This window comes from Condylura cristata, unplaced genomic scaffold (genome assembly GCF_000260355.1).
Source record: "Condylura cristata isolate star-nosed mole 26May11 unplaced genomic scaffold, ConCri1.0 scaffold00004, whole genome shotgun sequence".
NCBI classification, from domain to species: domain Eukaryota; kingdom Metazoa; phylum Chordata; class Mammalia; order Eulipotyphla; family Talpidae; genus Condylura; species Condylura cristata.
The window spans coordinates 9,702,554-9,722,524 of NW_004567105.1; the positions used below are offsets into that span (position 1 = coordinate 9,702,554).

The following is a 19,971-nucleotide window of genomic DNA, read 5'->3' on the forward strand; positions in this document are numbered from 1 at the left end:
GCCCCTGACTAGCTAGCTTACTGAAAAAGAAAAAATCACCCCCATAAAAAAATTCAGTTGTCAAGGAAAATGTGTTTTCTGAAAAATTTAGCAGCATTTTCTACACGCAGAGAATACATACAGGAAAACACTAACTATAAAATGCCTCTCACTTCCCCTCCCACTCAGGAAGATTTTCTCTTCAACAAAAATGGGCACATCCTGTCTGCAGGGATGTGAACAGGATTCTCGGCCTGCAGGAGCTGCCACTCAAGGCCAGCGCCTCCGTCTGGAAGTCCATCGGCCACATTTGAAAAAGTAGGACAATAAGAAGCATTCCAAAGCCGCTGACCTAAACGAGGCCTGCTCTGAAGTCCGAGCCACCCGCAGCCAGCAGAGGGGAGCAGTGCCATGATCGCAAGATGCAGGAATTGTTGCATCACAAACGTCACAAACGCGACGTTGCACAGTGTCACCAGGAGGGCAGGACACCAGGGCTGAGCTCGTTGGAACTCTAGTGTCTCCAGCGGTCAAGGCCCAAGACAAGGTAAGACTTCAAATATCTCCACAGAAGTGTGGTCTGCTTTTGTTTCTCTTAATTGTGCCCAGGTAGGTCTCTTTATAAAAACCTGTCTACAGTATTGCTCAAGTGGAGTATTGTATGTGTAACAAAAGCCAAAAACTAGCCAGCTCCCGATGCTTTTAAACTGTCCTTTATCCGAAATATCCCTGCAACAGGACAGAAGTGGGAGCCCTAACATGGGTCTCTCTAGAAGCAGGCAACGTCCCCCTCTCCAATTTGCTTAGGGGTTCTGCCCAGCACTGAGACCCCAGGATTCCGTGTGTGGTCCAGAGTGACGCTGGCAACAAGGGTGTGTGTGTGTGTGTGTGTGTGTGTGAGAGAGAGAGAGAGAGAGAGAGAGAGATTAATCACACCCTGGTAAAGCCTGACTGGAAAGTTCCAGGAAGCCGTCCTCCAGAGTCTCACCATCCAGCGGGATGAACCAGAAGACAAAGCCCACGAGCCTGGCCTGCCTGTGTCTGCCCGAGACTCAGTGCCCCAGGATGTGCCAGGTCAGAGACTGAGCTCTCGAGTTCCTGAGCCCCACAGTCTAATGGCTGTGTGTCACCAACAGGTAAAAAAGTCACAAGCACCTCAAAAGCTGGTATCATTTTCTAAAACTAGGAGCACCCCATTGCCGTCTTGAATTGCCCTCTAAATAGCCACTCACTCTCCAAGTGGCCCTCTCATCTGATATTAATTTGGATATTATTAAAAACAATTCGCACAGACGTTAAGATGTGTTCCCGCGTTCCCCGGGTGGAGGCTACTGTGGGTCTGCTCAAGAGGACAGACCAATGGCTCTATTTTCCTCTAAGGAAAAGAATCTCAAGGTCAAGCGAAAATGACGGCGGCCTTAGGAGGAGCACTGGGGCCCCCGGGGAGGGAGGCGAGGCAGGGGGACACACTCACACACCCACACGCTCAGAGCGGGGTGATGATTTATGCTCCAACTTCAAACCAAGACAGGCTGTGCAAAGACCCCTCATCTCGGCCCACCCTGCCGCCAAACAACAAGTCCAGTAATCTGGACCAGGGTGCAGGGTGGGCCGGCAAGAGCCTTTTCACTCTTCCACTGTCTCCACCTCCCGCTCACGGCTCGCACTCAGCCCCACTGATGATTAATTAAGGTGACCAAGCACTGAAGATGCTTGGACCTGGGTCCAAGACTCCCACAACCCAAATCCTGAAGACAAATTGGAGCCCGAGTCAGCCTCTTGCTGCAGGAAAATCTAGACTGAGTCGTTCACTGCTGTCACGGGCACAGAACCCTGAAGTGAGGGCCGGGGTCAGATGTGCCAGGTCTGCCTCCAGGCCAAGGGAGGCCAGGACCAGCGGTGTTCCCAGTGTCCTATGTCCCTGTCACCTGCCTTCCAGGCAGGCCTCATCACAGCGGCTCACCTCCGACATCACCTCCCCTCCCTCTTCACCTTCCTCCTCCCCTCCTCACCTCTCCTCTGTTCCCTCTTCCCCTCCCTCCTCCCTCCTTCCTGGTTCCCCTCCTCCTCCCACTTTGTGTCCAGATGAAGGATGACCCTTCCCATCCACCCCAGCATGACTGTCTTAAGAACAGAAGCAAACACTCCCTTGGTACACCTTTTATTCTGCACTGGCCTCAGTTTCAGATTTTTTCCACCCGCCCACCTTCCAGAGATGTAGTTCTCTAACTGAGTTCCCCTGAATCTGAATCACCCGGGGTCCCCACCTCAAGCCTCCAGGATCCCACCCAGAATACGCACCACGAGCAAGCACCGGGAACTTGAGGCCCACTACCCTGACAGAGAAGTTTGCCCTACATTTTCCAAGAGCAGGTTTCAAAAAACCACATTTCAGACCCCACATTTCAGCCTATGAGCACACCCTCCCAAGGCCTGGTAGAGGAGGGCGGGTGTGGGGCCTGGGAAGTTAACTCACCACCAAGTCTCCCAAAGAAAGCTGGTCGTCTCCCCCAGCTTCTCCTACCCCCACCCCTCTGCTCCAGTGTGGTTCGCCCCACCCCCACCCCGCAGCTAGCTCAGCCTTCACTGCTACAGGCCCTGTGGTCAGCCCTCCCTTCTGTATAGCTCACCACAACTGTATTCAATACACGCGTTTTTAATTTGACTGATAATCATCAATGATCTATTTTACCTATAAGGTCACTACATGATGGCGGGACCGTGCCGACCACTTCACCTGCATTGGCTTGTTCTATTTATTCCTCGCCTCATCCCACAAGGTGGATGCCACTGCTGTTCCCATTTTACAGAGGAAGGAATGAAACGACTCCCACGCCCACGTGACCTGCAGACATCAGTGCGAGCAGAGTGGAGCAAGGGGCTGCCCTCGGCAGCATCCGTCCTGGTCTCCCTGGGCAGGGGGCCCCCGTGAGCTACCTTCACCAGGCATGAAGACAACAGCATGAGAAGCATGAGGTCATACATGGGACGCAGCAGGTGACCTGCTGATCAGCCCTGGCCTGCTCACCTGCGAACACTACGCACCACGGCTCATGTCACAAACATTTGCCCTCCAACAACAGGAGATAAATAGAATCAAAAGTTCATGCTACCATTTTCAGTATGTTCTCCAAGTGCCAAAAAACTTCCATGGAACACCACCAATGACAGAAGTGCAAGATGTCTTTGTAATCCAATGATAGATGCTCCCCTCTTACCTCTCCTGCTTCAATTATTCATGAGACATTCATCCATTATTCACCGGTCCACAGTGCCACGTGGAGCATGCATCTCTGAAGTCACTTTTATCTGCATACACACGTCTCTCAGCTATGCACTGGGGTGACATGCCCAACGCTGTCTTATTTGTCAAGATAGTTTCAACCGCCAGTCGAGGGCCTTCATTTTGGTTGCAAGATAAGTCTCAGAACCAAAGTCTTACCTGAGTTCTCTGGTCCAGGCAGTAGGGACTTACAGGTTACCAGGGGTTGTCCAGAATTTCTGCTGGTAAAGTTATTAGACTGGTACACAGTTGCCAGTTTGGTTTTGCCAGAAGTTTCCTCCAGTGCTTTCAACACAGATCTGATATCACTGGTACAACTCAAGTCTAGGTTGGGTGATTTCTTTCCAATACCCAATGCTCCATCTTAAGCAACACCATGGTTTTCACTAAAAATCATTCTCCTGGCCCTCCCTGGTGGTAGAGGGGTTAGAGCGCAGCACTATGAAGCTGTCCCCAGCCACTGCAGTATGAGTTCGATCACCAGCCGGGGAGGTGACCCACATGGCACAGCAGACCTCTCCTGACCCATCACTGCTCCCCCTCAGCAGTGTATTTCAGTACATTTGCCTGTTCTGCTCCCCTCTCTATCTCTGGTGAATCCCCACACCTCTGATCTGTACCCCAGTTCTTGTATGCGTAAATGAGTAAATCTTTAAAAAAAAATCAGCCTCCCCCACTCTGAGCGCAACTCGGGTTGAACATGCGTCCTCAGCCACACCAATGAGACGTTCATTCAATACATGCTTATGGCACCTTTACGATAATTCAGGCACTGTTCTGGGAATTCGGCTATGGCAGGAAATAAAATATGTAACACCCTGTTCTCTTAGAACTTTCATTCTAAGACTTTTGTGGAAATGCTGGGAAAGAGAAGCGCCCTCTCTTCTGCTGGGATTGCTGGAGGTGAGGGAGGGGAGGTGGCAGCTGAACTGTGAGAGACCAGGTCCTCGAGGCCCTAGACTCTGCCATGCTGCCTTCTTCAGTTCCCTGCGCCACCCAAAATTCCTTTTCTGCTTAACCCAACTTGAACAGGGTTAAGGGCAGGGGGAATTCACACCTACAAGAGTAACCTATCCACTACTCTCAGACTTCCTCAGAAAGGTAGTTGTGGCTACTTTGGAAATGCCAAGTCAAGACAGGTAACTTTTCTGAAAAATGACCCATCCTTCAACATTTGTTGCTATTTTTTATAAGATTTATTTTATTTATTTATGCATACAAGAACTGAAGTGTAGGCCCGAGGTGCTGGAGTGAGAAGAGTCACTAGAGACAGAGTGGGGAGCAGAACAGGCGGATCTATTAAAATGCACTGCTGAGGGGAGCAGAGGGTGAGGTGGAAGAGTCTGCTGCGCCATGTGAGTCACCTCCCTGGTCTGGGATCGAACTCATACCTCAGTGGCTGACGATAGCCTGACAGTGCTGAGACTTAACCTCTGGGCCACAGGAAAACCCTCCAGGGGCTGTTTGGAAGTCTCCTTCTACGTTGTCCTCCCTAGTTTCAAAAAGCCTCCCTCCACTGGCACCCCAGGATGGATAAACTGGCTCGCACTCTTCTCCACTGTGCATTAAAAACCAAAACATATTAACATCCCAAGAATGACCAGAAACTAGACGGGTCCAGCCACCTCCTGGAGCTCTTGAAATTGCCTGCGACTTCTGACTGCTACAGGTAACGTCACCTTTACTTCCCAAAGGACTAGATCACAGTGCCTTCTCTCCAGGTGGTTACTGGGTCCCGGCGCTGCTGATAATTGCTTTCAGTCCCAGGCAGACCCCAGCATATGCCAGGGCTCTGCAGACTTGCCGTTAGCAGCAGTGTCTGAACTAGACACACAGATAACCGAAGTTAATAGACCACATCCTATTTAGCAGGAAGCCTAATAGCCAGCTATTTTAGACCCATTCTCACTTCCCCTCATCTACTCTACCCCAGTTCTAAGTTCATGGGACGTATTAGGGTGAGCATGTAAGAGGCCGCAGGGAAGAAGACAGTCGTTGACTCCTGAATTCTGATTGAAAAGGCTTTGGGAGGGACCCTCTGGTGAAAGGGGCAGTAGGCAACGCAGTGCAAGAGCAAATGTTGCATTTTCCTCTTAATGATCTCGTGTGAGCTGGTGGGAATTACCGGGGCTAAGGTTCCCCACGTCATACTTCTAGAGAAATCTGCCTTCAGTTTCACTCCTATATCAAAAATAAGTGATACTCCATTCTTGTGTCAAAGAAAGAAAAGCAAGCTCCAAGATTTATGTATAAAAATGTTTACTGTAACATTTTTCAAAAGAACGCTTGTTTGAAATGCTAAGGGATGATCACATTGAGTTCCTCCCACCTGTCAGGTGTGTGTGTGTGCACGCGCACACACACACACACACACAGCTACTCACTACATATTTCACTTTTACAACAGCAAAGGTTGAATTGGATTTTGGTTTTCAGTTCCCCGCTTCCCATTATTGGGAGTTCTGTTCTCCCAAACCTGAGAGCAGCATCAAGACACAGCTTCCTGCAGAAGCTTCATGCTCAGGACACCGTTAACCAGCGCCCTCCTCCGGGGAGAGGCTCAAGGAGGCGTGAAGAGTCACCCACCAGGCCACAGTGCATTGGTCCTTGTCACTGACGGAGGCCCCAGGCATCTAAGTGTCTTCGGCACATCGGTTGAGGGCCACTGGGCACACGGTGTCTCCTAGAGCATTTATTATCTCTCACCAACTGCAGCGCAGACTCCCTTCTCCTTCCAGCTCAGGGATCCTCCTGGTAAATGTCTTTCCTCATCAGTCACAGAAGGGAGGTTTTCACAGACGCTAACCCTATACTTTGCCCAAAGAAGTCTGGTTGTTTTTGTTTTTGTTTTCAAGATTTTTATTTTTAATAGAAAAAACTGGGGTATAGTCCAGAGGTGTGAGGGGTGAGAAGATTCACCAGAGACAGAGGGGAGCAGAACAGGTGGGTCTACTGAAACACACTGCTGAGGGGAGCAGGAGACAAGACAGGAGAGGTCTGCTGCGCCATGTGGGTCAGCTCCCTGGTCAGGGATTGAACTCAGGCCTTCATGGTGGTAGTGCCGAGACTTCACCCCTAGGCCACCAAGGAGGCCAGAAGTTCTTAATCTGAATCCCCAGGGCCTTGCAAGCCCATCAGCGGTGTGCCTGAGTGCCTGCACGCTGCTATAACAAAACACCACAGTAAAAAGTCCTGTCGCTTGTACACAACAGAAACTGCTCTCTCACCATTCTGGGGTTGGAGGGCTCTGAAGTCCAAGGGCAGGAGTCAGCACAGTCGGGTGAAGGCTGTCCTCCAGGTCAAGGGCTCCCGTTGCATCCTCACATGGAGGAAGGACTAGCAAGCACTCAGGGCGCCTCTCCCACCAGAACACTAAACCCTCATGAGAGCGCCCCTCTGCTAATATAAGCACCTTGGGGGTTCGGTTTCAACAGATGAACGGGGGTCAGGAGTGGGGGGTCGGAGGAAGGACACCAACATGTGGACCGCAGCACTGTGTTATCTTAAGTTAGTTCCCACACTTCTCTGAGCCCCACCTAAAAATGAGAATGAAGTGTCCCCTGCCAGGCAGTCGAAAAGACTGACTGAAGTCAAGCAGAGGACACCCAAGGAAGGAGTCTGCCCAGGGCGAGAGCCGTGGAGACCTCTTTCTCTGAATTTCAACCCAGGGGATCTATACGCCGCAGGAGCAGGCACTGAGGCTGTGGAGGGGTTTTCAGACAAGGGCGAGTCTGCTGACAGCTTCCCTTCCCCTGAAAGGTCCTTGACAAGGTCTCTTGTGACAGTGAAGGAAGTTCTCTTCTCTCCCCAGTGGTAGTGTGGAACGTCCCCTCTGCCCTTCCTGGCTCGTTCCTTCAGACTGCAAGGTGTATTCAACAAAACGGACTTTATTTAGGTCTCTGACAGGCCAGGCACCGGGGATCCCGGCAGCATGTGGCCTAGTGTGGACCAAACCAAAACAGGAGCGTCCTGCAGCCTCCAGGCGGGTTCATCAGGGTCCTTAAGCTAAACCAAACTGGCTGTGACAGACCAACACCACTGTCAGACTGACACCGCTGTCTCACTTTCTAGAAAACAATCTGACCACACCTACCAAGGGCCTTTGAGTTTATGACACTGAGAAACTCAAACCAATATTTATAAACAAAAAGCTGTCTGATTTTTTTTTTTTAAGGGAAGCTCTTCAAAAGCCCTCAACAGAAGAGGATGATGAAGTCACATCCACAGGATGGAATATTATGGTGTTTTCAAAGAAAATTGGATGGTATCAGCAAATTCCCATGGCTAGGTTCTAAGTAACAAAGCAAGGCGCAAGTCTCGCTCTCTCTCGCTCTCTTTCTCTCTCTCTCTTTCTCTCTCTCTCACACACACGCACGCACGCACAACCTTGGTTTACTTTGACGTGGCCGGGCAGAGAAGGGAGATAACAGCTTGCCCAGCACGGGAAGGGTCCTGGCATGCACAGTAAGGGACCCAATAGCTGCTTCTTGTGGAAGCGAATGGACGAGCAGAGTCCCATTCAAATGTGCTTCCTCTGTGAAGTTCCCTTGACCTCTCCTAAACTAATTACTCCTTTTTTCTTAGCCACCCAGAGCTGTTATTACAAAGCATGACAGCTAACAATTACAGACCTGTTACCACTTGCTAAATTGCAAGCTGTGTGAAAGCTCGAGCTTGGTCTGACTTAGCTTTGGCTCTTTGAACAGGTAAGTGTCTGGTCAATAAATATTGGTGTGCTGGACGGATGGAAAGGTGCATGGATGTCATTCTGTTCATACTATAGTAGCCATAGTTATTCACTTTAATTATGACTTAACCCTAACTGTAAATGTACTAACAGATACACCTTTTTGATAATAGAGCAAGATCTGAGTTGGGAGAAATCATCTTAGAAACACTCGAAGCAGTAAACTTAGTTGTAGGTAATAACCTTCAAACACTCTACTGGAACAAAATTTGACTGAGCTCCAGATACAAAAGACAGGCAAGAGGCCGCTCTGAATGGGTTGGGGCGATCAGCTCCCTCCTTGGCCTTGACCTTGAGTTAGCTGCTCTGGACCCTGTGAGCACAGAGGGGCAGTTTGAAAACTGCCAATGTCAGCATTCATTAGTCATGAAGGACCAGAACTCCATTCCCCAGCCCAAGCCCTTTCTATTTAACTGCACCTCCCCTGCCTGGGGTCGGGGGGTGGAGGGGTTACTGGGGTTTTACAAGGGCAGGAACAACAGCAGAGGCTTACATGTTGAGAACGTGAGGCTCCTAATCCATTGCTCATCTATTTCCTATGAAATTACAGGAGGAATGTGGCTGTGATGTTCCAATGACAACATCCTCCATCACTTGAATCCCATTTGCCGGGAGGCACTCACAGAACTGTATTTATTTTTAAAATCTCAATTTGCCGGTATACACACAGGAAGCAAAGTCTGCGTGATCCTAAAAGAATTGTCTCCTGTGGGGAAAGAGCCCTGAAGCGCTCCCCTCCCGCATAAATGAACGACCCTAAAAAGAGCAAGGCCAGCGTGCCCAGTGAATATTTTAAGCACGTAACTGTCTTCCACTGGCTGTCTCATACTCTTTCAACAAAAGCGGCTTTATCACAAGTGACGAAAAGATTGCCCGCTCACTCTTGGATTTCAAACCTGTACTTCTATTTTTAAACAGCAAAATTATACAGAACGCCCTTCATGCAATAAAACCTCAGCTCCTAATGGATTTCCCTCTCTAATTCTTCCATTTTCAAAATAATCTCCATTCCAATACTTTGCAAAGACTCCCACTAATAAGTACTGCCTTAATGAGACCTCACAACCCCTAATCCCTAAATCTTTACAAATTTGTAAGTGTAAATCCAGAAACCCTGCAGTTTGCATGGTCTCGTGCCCTCTTTAAAAATGCTGCACATCTATGATGAAATTATGTTACTTTTTTTTTTTTAATTAAGCCTTTGGGATAGTTTTCTTTGTTTCTTGTTGATTTAATGTGAAGAACTGAGGGCTCAAAGGTGGGGAGGTGGCCCCATGAGTAACCCCTCCAGCATGTATCAATGAGTACCAAGTGCTGCAGTCCAGAAGAGGAAATGAAGGGGGCCCTTGCCTTTGTGCCACAGAGAGGACCCCTTAACATCCCCCAAGGGATTCTGAAAGCCAGAGTTGGGAACAAGCCTAAGGAGAATTAGCCCTTCTTCTCCCACAGCCTAGAATGAGGAGCAAAGAAAGGCACCTTCTTTTAAAAAAAAAAAGATCTATTTTATTTATTTATGCACCTTCTTTTAAAAAAAAAAAAGATCTATTTTATTTATTTATGCACACAAGTGCCAAGGTGCAGGCCAGAGGTTGTGGGGGGAGGAGGGCGGGGTGAGAGGATTCACCAGAGACAAAGTAGGGAGCAGAACAGCAAGATCCTGCTGGGGAGCAGCGGGGAGACAGGACAGGTCTGCTGTGCCATGTGGGTCGCTCCCTGGCAGGGGATCGAACTCATGCTGCAATGGTGCCAATCGCTTCACAGTGCTGTGCTTTAACCCACTGTGCCGCGAGGGAGGCCTGAGAGGCACCTCTTGATAAGATTATATAGGGTGACATCTTTCAGGGGATAATGAGATCAGAGCCCACATGCAGAGCACAGGGAGAGTCTCCTGGGGGGACCCCAAACCTGACCCTGGGGTCTTGGTTCCCAGGAGGAAATAACCAGTTCCCCTCCAGAGCACCCCACAGCTGCACGTGACATCCCCGGAGGGACCCAGAAGCTCCCAAGGACCAAGAAATTCTCCTCCAACGATTTATACACCTTCCTCTCCCCTGCTGTTTCTTCCAGAACCCTCTGAGGGTGAACACAGGGCACCAGGAACAGCTGAGAGGCTGAAACTCCGCCTCCGAGGCCGAGCAACTTGGCTCAGACAGTGCAAACAGCGGAGCTTGATATCCTGTCAGGAGGACCTGGGCTTGGGGCTGCTCTTGCTGTGCACCTTACTCTTCTGAATCATCTTCTTAGCTCCCATTAAATGATAATAATAGCAACTATTTCAACCTGACCCGAGTTCATTTTGAGAAAGTGAGTTGAAAACTTCTGCCTTCTAATGAAACAAAAGAATGTCATGAAAATCGAGCTGGAGTTTCATCGCCTGAGAAACAAGAGACCCCAAACTGCCTATGGCCCGTGCTCCCAAGAATAAAATAAAATGCAAACTGCAGTGCTCTCCGAGCCCTCCGCTCCACGGCCACCTCTCCTCCCTGGGGCCTCGAGCGCCCCGCCCAGACCGGGGGCCCAACCTGGAACATCTGTGCTCCCCTCCCCTCCATCCACAGCAAACACTCGCTCACCCTTCAGGGGCCGGGGAAGAAGACCCCTGTGAGGTGTTCCTCCAAACCATCCACATACCTCAGTAGCTGGTCTCTCTTTGTCACCCTGACTGCATGCGACCCCACAAGACAGCGAACACGTGTGACCTGGCCCCAAGGACATGGAAGACCCCTGAACCAGCGTGCTCTGCAGCGGTTGGGATCGAGCCATTTTAAACCTGGTGGGATCAACTTCCTGAACCCCTGTGAGACTCCGCAGCCTCACCTGCAGTCTCCACAGCCTCACCTGCGGTCTCCACTGCCTCACCTACGGTCCTCACAGCCTCCCCTGTGGTCTCCATAACCTCACCTGTAGTCTCCATAACCTTACCTGTAGTCTCCACAACCTCACCTGCAGCCTCCACCTCACCTGCGGTCTCCACAGCCTCACCTGCAGTCTCCACAGCCTCACTTACAATCTCCATAACCTCACCTGTAGCCTCCACAGCCTCACCTGCAGTCTCCACAGCCTCACCTGCAGTCTCCATATCCTCACCTCCAGTTTCCATAGCTATGGAAACGCTCTTCACTGCAGTCTGGTGGTGCTTGCTGGTGGTTGACATTCAAAGTGGGGGCGAGTCCATTTCTACCCCTTGTCTCCAGAGCAGGAACTGAAGCTTAAGCGAAAGGCTCTCATCCTGTTTTGGGCCAGGCCTGGCTCAGCGGCCAGGGTCAGGGGTTGATTTGAGGCTCTCCGCTGCTCCATCCCTCACTCCTGAGATAGGCCCTCCTGGATAATTTAAGGGGGTCGGGGCTGTACACCAGGGTGGGAGTCTATTTGTCAGTGCTCAGAACCCTTAGAGGTTGCGTCTCCTACTTCTACTGCAGCTCTCTAAGGCATACTCCAAGTTTTCTAGGTAATTGATCATCCCTGAACTTGACCTTCCTGGTGAGATGGTAGTGTGTAGAGAGTGATCCTGACATCAATTCCCTTCTACAGGTGAGGCTATGGAAACTACAGGTGGGGTTATGGAGCCCAGATAGCCCCACTCAGCCCGCCTGGCATCCGCATCACGCAGCTCGCCAGGGCTGGTGCTGCACTTTCACCCAGACTTTGCTGGGTGAGTCAGACAAGTCCAGACTTGGGCCTCTAGAGAGTACTGGGCACCCTACTAACAAGGACAGAGAGCATCAGGTTTTCCTCTTTTACTTAAAAATGTTCAATACGAATCAATGTTTCGTGCTCTGGTACAAAACTACTGCCCCAACTTATCATAACAAGTTACATGTCGTTTATGGGGCCCCTCAGGTGCCCTGAGGAGGGAGGGGGAGTCCTGAGAGGAGGGACCACCCCCCTCCATAATCTCACTGCTCTCAGCCTAGTTCAATGCCCCCTGCCCCCATTAACAACTGCATCATAAGTAGATTTATAGATTATGTTATCTACTTCCACCTGAAGGAATCCTTACAAACTGGAAAGGAGATTTAAGAGATGCCAACAGCAGCCTCCCGATGGCCTCCCTGATAGTGCAGGGGTTAAGTCTGGTGGCACAACAGGTTAAAATGCAACGCTACGTAGCAACCACTTCAGCAAGAGTTCGATCCCCCCATGGCACAGCAGACCGCTCCTGTCTCCCCCGCTGCTCCCTCAGCAGCGTGCTTCACCCACCTGCCTGTTCTGCTCCCCACTCTGTCTCTGGTGAATCTGCTCACCCCCTGTACCCCATTCTGTATGCATAAATAAATATATATTTTCTTTAGGAAAGGGGAAAAAAGAGATTTCAGCCAGGAAAGCACAGCGTGAAGGTCACACTCACAATGCACACCCGTGCAAGAGTGCTGCTCCTCACTCCCCAGCACTTCACGGGCACTCTGTAAGGTGGAGACGGGTGATGGAACTGGAGGTGACAAGGAGTGGACTGACAGAATTATCCAGACAGTAAAGAACTGCGCGTTTATGATCACTCTTGCTAGAAAGTTATAAATAAGCTTATCCTAGAAGTGCAGATAATGGTAGTAACACGTATAAAGTATTCATGAACAACAAAATGTAAAGGGGTGACCGCTCAAACAGACCCTCCCAACACAGTGAATACCCTGGATGTTCACTCATCATCCAATGGGTCCCTTTCCAAAAAGCCTCTCTAAACCGCAGAGACTGGTCATTTAAAGGCTGGGATCTGCCAGCTTTCTTGAAGCTGCGGTTCCCCCAAACAGAAGCAGTCACTCAAGATCTAGAAAGCAGAACTCAGGCAGCGGCCAGCTCCCTGATGGCAAATATGGGTTTTGTGCAAAAGCTTGACAGACTCCACCATCTCTGGCTTTCTGGGTGCAGAAGCGACTGTGAGGAGACGTGTCTCGGTGCTGAAATCAGGGATCCCAAGTTCTGGTTCATCAGCTAGTTCACAGACCCGGTCATTTCAGGGACAATCTCAGAGCTAGCCCAGTGGGTGAGTATTCTTGAGCAGCCATCCGAAAGACATTTGTCTGAGTCATATTATCCACTGCTAGCTGGGATGCATCCTGGGGCTTTCCCGCCCCAAGCCCTGAGACTCCAGCCCTCCCAGCAATTTCGTAAGTAAGTACCTTTCTGCTTAAAACACCCAGGCTACTTTCTAGTTCCTGCCCTGAGCCTTGACAGCATCCCAGTGGACCAAGAGTCAAGAGGTTTAGGAGTCATGGAAAAAAAAAAACATCAGAAGCTGTTTGGACTTGAAAAGCTAAATCAGCAGTTCCCTGGGCTCTATTTATATTGGTGAGGTGGGGACATTTGAGAATCACTCATTTAATCTTTAAATGTTTCCTAAGCACCTCTGGACCAAGATCAGAGACAGACAGTCCCTGCCCTGCTGAATCAAAAGAGAAGGATGGGCAGGTAAATAAATGCAATGAATTCAGAGGACAGGAAAGACACCGAAATCACATTAGTGATATTCTCTGTTCAAAATTTAAGCACCAAGTTAAATAACTCACTTCTCCCACCCATCCTGACTTGAACCTACCTTACAATGCAAATTTGCAATGCAGGTACAAATTTCCCAGGCTGACCAAAGGCCTTGACCAAGCCAGGGCACACTGGCCGACCATGAAGAGGCAGGTCACTGCAGCTCCCTGGGACTTCCAGGCCGGTGGCAGGAGCCTGGTCTTGTGGGAACTTAACCAACACTGTTTACAGAAGCTGTTCTCACGATTCTCACATCCACCCGAAGACACATGCTACTCTGTACCACTAAGCAAGAAAGGGGCTGTCCACGGAGCACAGCAGGAGTTGACTGACACTGGCATCTACACGCTCAAATTTTATACACTGAAGTGCGTAAAGGTGCCGCCTTGGGCTTAGAAAGGGGGAAAACCCTCCACCAGGAGCCAGGTCCACCCCATCATTGTAGGGTTTTTTTTCTTCCCTAAGATTTATTTATTTATACATACAAGAACTGGGATACAGGCCAGAAGTGCGGGTGGTGAGCGCATTCACCAGAGACAGAGTGGGGAGCAGAACTGGTAGACTGACAAAATGCACTGCTGAGGGGAGCAGTGGGTGGGGTCACCAGCTCGGCCCGGGATTGAACTCTTGCTGCAGTGGCTGCAGATAGCTTCACAGTGCTGTGTCTTAACCCCTTGGGCCACCAGGGAGGGCCCCAAACTCTGTATTTCAGAGAACCTACGACATAAAGGGTCTCTGGAGGGTTGTTTTTATCCATGAATGCCAAGGATTACACCCTGAACGTTTTAAAATTTTCCTAGCACAAGTTCAGTTAAATGCTTTTTCGGGTTCAAACAGTCATGCTTCAAATATATCTACATATGTTTTTAAGGGGTGGTCTCGTTTGGGGTGTGGGGGGCAGAGGGGAAGTGGGATATGCATGGTGACTACTTTACCAGGGTACCCCACGTGCTACCCAAAGACACCAGGGCTGCCAGGAATTGACCTCACCACGTCGATCCACCCAGCCCCTCCCCGGAATCAAACTTACCTACCCCGTGGCTGGCCCCCGAAGCTGCCTCCCGTCAGAGCTCACCACACAGGTTCCCACACCGCGGACTGTGCTGCTCTCTTCCCGGACATGACACGTGGTCAGTGCTCCCTCACCACAGCGTCACCTTCTCAGTCAGCTTCCCTAACTCCGTCTATACTATCCTAAGTTGCACCCCGTCTCTCTCACCCTCCAGTCCCTGCTCTGTTTTCCTCTCTCACTTCATGGGAGATGCCATACTTTACCTCTGCGTCCACTTACAGCCAGGCCGCCAGGCCACCCCACAAGCATGTAGACTCCCCGAGGGCAGAAGTCAGTGCTGCCATTGTGTCCCCTAAAGCAGCACCTGTCATGGAGTGCGAAGAATCGGGAGCCCAGTTCTGCTCCAAAGGCCCCAGAGCAGCCTCTCAAACCATCGCAGCTGATCTCAGGTGCAGCCAATTACAAATTGCAGCAATTTTTAAGGGACTGATGAGATTATGCACTAATCTCATAAGAACAGCCTCTCCCTTCCCTTATGATCAAGATGGGGTCTCCAAATGCAAGAGAAAGAGAAATTCAGAAGAAAACATGAGTAAGAAAACGTGTGGTTTTTCTCAGGACGGGCCGGCTGGCACCGGCTGGCCAGAGTCTCCTGCTTGCCCATTCCAGGTCACGAGGTCCGCTTGTGGGATTTATAAGGGAAAGGGTGGTGTCTGCACTTGCAAGCCTTTGACTTCCTGTTTTTAAATGGCTGCGTGGAGAGCCGAAGAGTAACTTTCAACCAGATAAATACAAACAGCAGTCACTTCAGCTAGTACTTGGGGGAGGAAAGGGGGTGGGCGGCTGGGACCCCTTGTTTCTCTACCCACACACAAAGCCCCCAACCTGGTGGTGCCCAATGTCCACTTTTATTTCAGCTGGCCGGGCAAGGAGAACTCCTGAGCTGTGGCGAGAACTGTCAAAGGAAATTGCCTAACTGTCTCTACAAAAATGACCCATGAGGTACAAACATGTAAACCACGCTGGGTAGGCCCCATCCAGAAAATGCCTTATCATAGCTTCAGTTATTTCATGCTCCTGTAGGGCTCATAACGGGCTATACTGGACGCCTTCCTGACCCTTTTTCAAAAGAAGTAGCATAAACATAAAGGATGGATGACTCCTATTCATTGGTATGAGTGTAAACTCATGTCAGGCAATAAGCAAAAAGATTCTTTCATTTAAATGAAATGTGTGCAGCCAGAAGAAAAAAAAAAACCACAATACCGACTGATCTCCTGCACAGGGTAGGGGTGGGAGGGCGGAGGTGTAGACAAGTCTACAAATCTAAAAGGCTGTGGTGACATTTTCTGTCCTTCTGTCCTTACTAACTAGTCATCATCACAATACATTTTGTGTCTAAAGTACATATTACCAAACAGGGTACACAATGTGATCTCAACCACTTCTGTGTATATATATAGCTTATAGCATATATATTATAGCTTATAGAGGAAAAATACCATATGTCTCTGGGTGGTAGAATAATAAATGATTGTTTCCTCTTCTGCATTTCCTACATTTTCCAAAGTGAGCACATATTATGTCTATAATTAGATTACAATACAAAAACCTTTGGCATCCAGTCTATTCAAGTGAAACCACAAAGGGGGTAACCCAAGAAGCCTTTAAAGAAAGGGGGTAACCCAAGAAAGTCTTTACACTCTTTCAATACATTCAACCAGGCACAGAAGTCCCCTCAACAATGAAAGGAAACATATTGCAAAAGGCAGAAAAGAGAGAAAGAGAGTGAGCAAAGGCTTTCTCCGCTGTGAAGAGGAGCTTTCAAGAAACACTGCAATCCTGGGAGGTTCTGAGGGGCTGTCCTATCTGGCACACTCGAGCACAAAAGCAGCGTGGGGGCCTCTGGCCTGCCTGACAGCCCGCCAAGGCCCAGGCCCCTGGGGAGGGCATGGCAGATGCTTTACTGTCCAGGACACACCTCAGAGGATGTGTCTGCTGATGGACTCGCAGGTGAGAGGAACCACCTTTCTCGCTAACTCCAGCGTAGGTCACACCCACAGATGAGTCTGCTTAGGTTGGGACAGCAAATCTAGGCCATGGCGGACACTTCTGTCTGCCTCTGAGCTTTCAGGGAACCTCAGAGACCAGAAAGGCCTGGAAGTGTCCCCATCAGGAGGAGCCAGGCTTATTAACCAGGATTCCTGGTGTGGCTTCCTGACAGCAGAGAAGTGAACCCACTAGCATTCAGCCGCTTCATGCATCCCGGTGGTAAATATTCTACTAAGAGCTCTGCATGGAACACTGAGCGAAACACTGGCATTAGAGCAGGCCTACAAGCTGGTCCCGGCCCTCAGTGATACCTTTAACAAACACCACTAATCAGAGTATCGCCAATCTAAATAAAAAGGGCCAGGGAGGGACAAGACCCACTGCAGAGGAATTACTCCAGTTCAGGATGGACTCAAATCCAGGCATCAGAAAAGTACCAAAGGCAGTGGACCCCAGCTCACCAGGAGAGGGAGACAAGCTGTCTCCTTTATTCTTTCTCTCTCTCCCCACTAGCTCCAGGTATTCTCCAGCCACCAAGGAAGTCAGGAAGCCATCTCCTTTACAACATTCCCCTTCTATTTTAGACACAGTTATCTGAAACTCCTGCCAGAGGGCTCCAAATTTTTAGCAACACAATCTGTCCCACACTGTGCTCCCTTCTGCCTCTCCAGGGTGAGCTGAACCTGCAGAGCCTACAGAGAATCAGCCCTCACAAACCTAAATGCTTCAGAGGAGCAAGGATCAGGTGGCTTGTAAAGGCAGTCAGAACAGTACAATGATTTAGCATTGACCATCAGAGATCATGCAGTTTAATAAAGGCGGGGGGGGAGAGACAAGAAAATATCTAATACGGATTTCAAAGCATCTTTTTATGTGCCTTGTATTAATAAACCACTGACATGGAACCATGTGTGTGTGATTCAAAATAAGAAAGACCTTGCAATTAAACTGTCTGCAGGTCCACATGCAATAGAAGGTATTGAAGGTATTCATCTGCTATGAACTGGAGGGGAAATATCCAAAGAGCAGACTTGAAATATACGAATTATAAATAAATGTCATTTCTTGTAAGGAAAGGGAACCAGAAAGGGTTGGAAAGGTAGAGCACAGGTGCAGCGCTGAGGGTCCCTATCAGGAGGACCTTAGACCGGTTCCTCCAGGATCCAAAAGGCGAGACTGAGAGTGGCCACTGGATCTTCTAACTAGAGCTGGAAATTTGAACAAGGTGCCAGTTACAAGCTGGAAGTGACCTCCTAGTACTTCTGGCTAGGAAGTCACTTGCATTCTCACCCAGCAAAAGAGTGCAGGATGACAGAAAACCAGGCACAGGACGAGACTTAGTGGCTCACTGACAACTAGCAGGAGCAGAGAAGTTACAGTGCTTCCTGCTGCCTGCCGACACCCACCTCTGTTCCAGGCTTTCTGCAGCAACACACCTGGCATGTCGGGGGCCGGGAAACGTTAAGTGACCCAACAGCTTCATTTCCACATCTGGATCAACCATCTGGGCCTTTATTTAAATTGTTAGAGCCGCACACCACCCAGTCCCCAGCCGGCTGTCGGTCCTGCCCGCTGCCACCACTAGCCAGTTGCCGGAATGCCAGCGAGGGCCATTTTTAAATTCCCTTAGAAGTTTCACAACTACCCCTTTGGGTGAGGAGACAAACACGGCTGCAGTTTGCTGACATGAAACTAAAAATACCCAACTGCAAACAAAAGCCATCTTTTACAAGGCTGGCTGGGATGTCCTGAGGCTACATGTGGTGGTGTCTGACCAGATCCTTGGCAGTGTGGCCTCGTTCACCACTGCTCCAGGCCCAGCCGGGCAGGGGGCCTTTCTGCCCACCCCCCAGCTGTCAAGGAATCTCACAGCGCAACAGCCCTGGCTGCTTGATGGAAAGAACAGCTTTATTCCTCAGCTGCGGACCCAAATGCAGGCTACACGAATTTGGGGCTGTGTCTGCAGAAAGTGTTAGATGCACCCGAAAAGGAGAAGGCGAGAGGCACCGACCCCACTGCCCTAGAAGGAAATGTGCTTCCCGGTCCCTCCTCCCTGCAATTAGAAAGGCAAATTATTGCTGGGACTCTTCGAAAAAGACAACTCGGAGGTGGAAAAAAATAGATCGCCAAGCCAGTGTGGATCGGTGGGGGACTTATGGGGGACTAGAAAAAGGGGGTGTTGGGATGACTAGGCCTGGAGGCTGGCGATACCCTTGAAACCTCTTGGGATGGTTCTACCTGTTGAGTTTCCGAGGCAGTAGCGAAGCCCCCTGCGCCGCGCTCCAGGGCGCCCCTCTCTCCCAGATCCCAAACTTTCCCTGGCGCCCCTCGAAAGGACGAGCTGTCCTCCAGTCCTGATCTCAGATGTGGAACTCGCCCAGCCCCCGGGGTCTGGGGGTGGAGGGCTCACTCCCACCATGCCCCCGGGCACTTGGGTGGGGGTGCAACCTGAGGGTCAGTCCGGAACCCGACCGAAGTTTCCTCCAAAACTGCGGTGGCCAAAGCGTGACCCAGGAACTCGGGGACCCGGGTCAGACTCCGGCGAAGGAGAGCGCTGGGCCCCAAGGTACCAGTCGCAAGGTCAATGCGGATCCGAACCTGGGGACACGCAGCCGGGGCCGAAGCCCTTCGCCCGTGGGGCAGAGGGGCAGCGCCGGGCACCCAACCTCTCCTCACACCTGCTCGGCTCGACGCGAAACCTCCGACACGTGGGGGCCCTGCCCGGGGCTCCCCAGCGCGCGGCAGGGACTCGCAACGCCGCGGAGTGCGTACCCCTGCGCCCCCGGCCAGGCAAGCAGGAAAAGGCAGCGCGCCCGGGCGCCAGGCGTCCTGCTCCCCGCGCCCCCAGCATCCTCAGACCGCGGCGAGGGCCAGCAGGGAGTCCCGCGCTCTTCAGACGGACCCCAGCCCCGGGCAGCTTCCCACCACCTCTACCTTTCCCCGCTACCTCGCAGTCAGACGAGAGACACAAAGAAAAAGAGAGGGGGGTGGCGGCGGAAACTACCACCCTCCCGGCCGCATCCTCCAACCCCGAGCCCGGAGCCAGACGAGGAGAGGGCACCCGTCTCCCTCCTCCCCATCCCCATCCCGCCAGGCGACCCGGGCGGACCCGGGCCGCGCGGAGCCCGGAGGTGGCCGAGGGGGGAGAGCGAAGGCTGGAAGTGGCAGGCGTCAGGCGGAGGAGCGAGAGCGCGAGAGGGAAGAAAATAGCCAACAAAACCACGCTAACGCGCCCCCTACCTGGGTGCAACATACTTTGGAAATAGAAGATGACCAGGATAAAGGATCCCAAGCAAGTGGCCAGCACCATCCGGCAGATTCTGTTCATCCTCATCACTTCCAGCAGCGCCGGCTTCATGGCTTTGTCCTGGCTGCCGGGACCCGGGTGTCCGGGAGGCGCGCCCGGGGCGCAGGAGCCGGGAC

General features: G+C 50.9%; 1 protein-coding gene across 1 annotated transcript in view; it reads right to left on the reverse strand.

The window, feature by feature from the left end:
• CHST11 (carbohydrate (chondroitin 4) sulfotransferase 11) overlaps positions 1 to 19,965 on the reverse strand; it is a 213,879-nt gene extending 193,914 nt beyond the window's left edge. Inside the window, exon 1 of the mRNA XM_004675735.1 lies at positions 19,789 to 19,965. Within this exon, the coding sequence (XP_004675792.1) occupies positions 19,789 to 19,906 (118 nt within the window). The 5' untranslated portion in view covers positions 19,907 to 19,965. The remainder of the gene's footprint in view (positions 1 to 19,788) is intronic.
• Between the last annotated feature and the right edge of the window lie 6 nt (positions 19,966 to 19,971).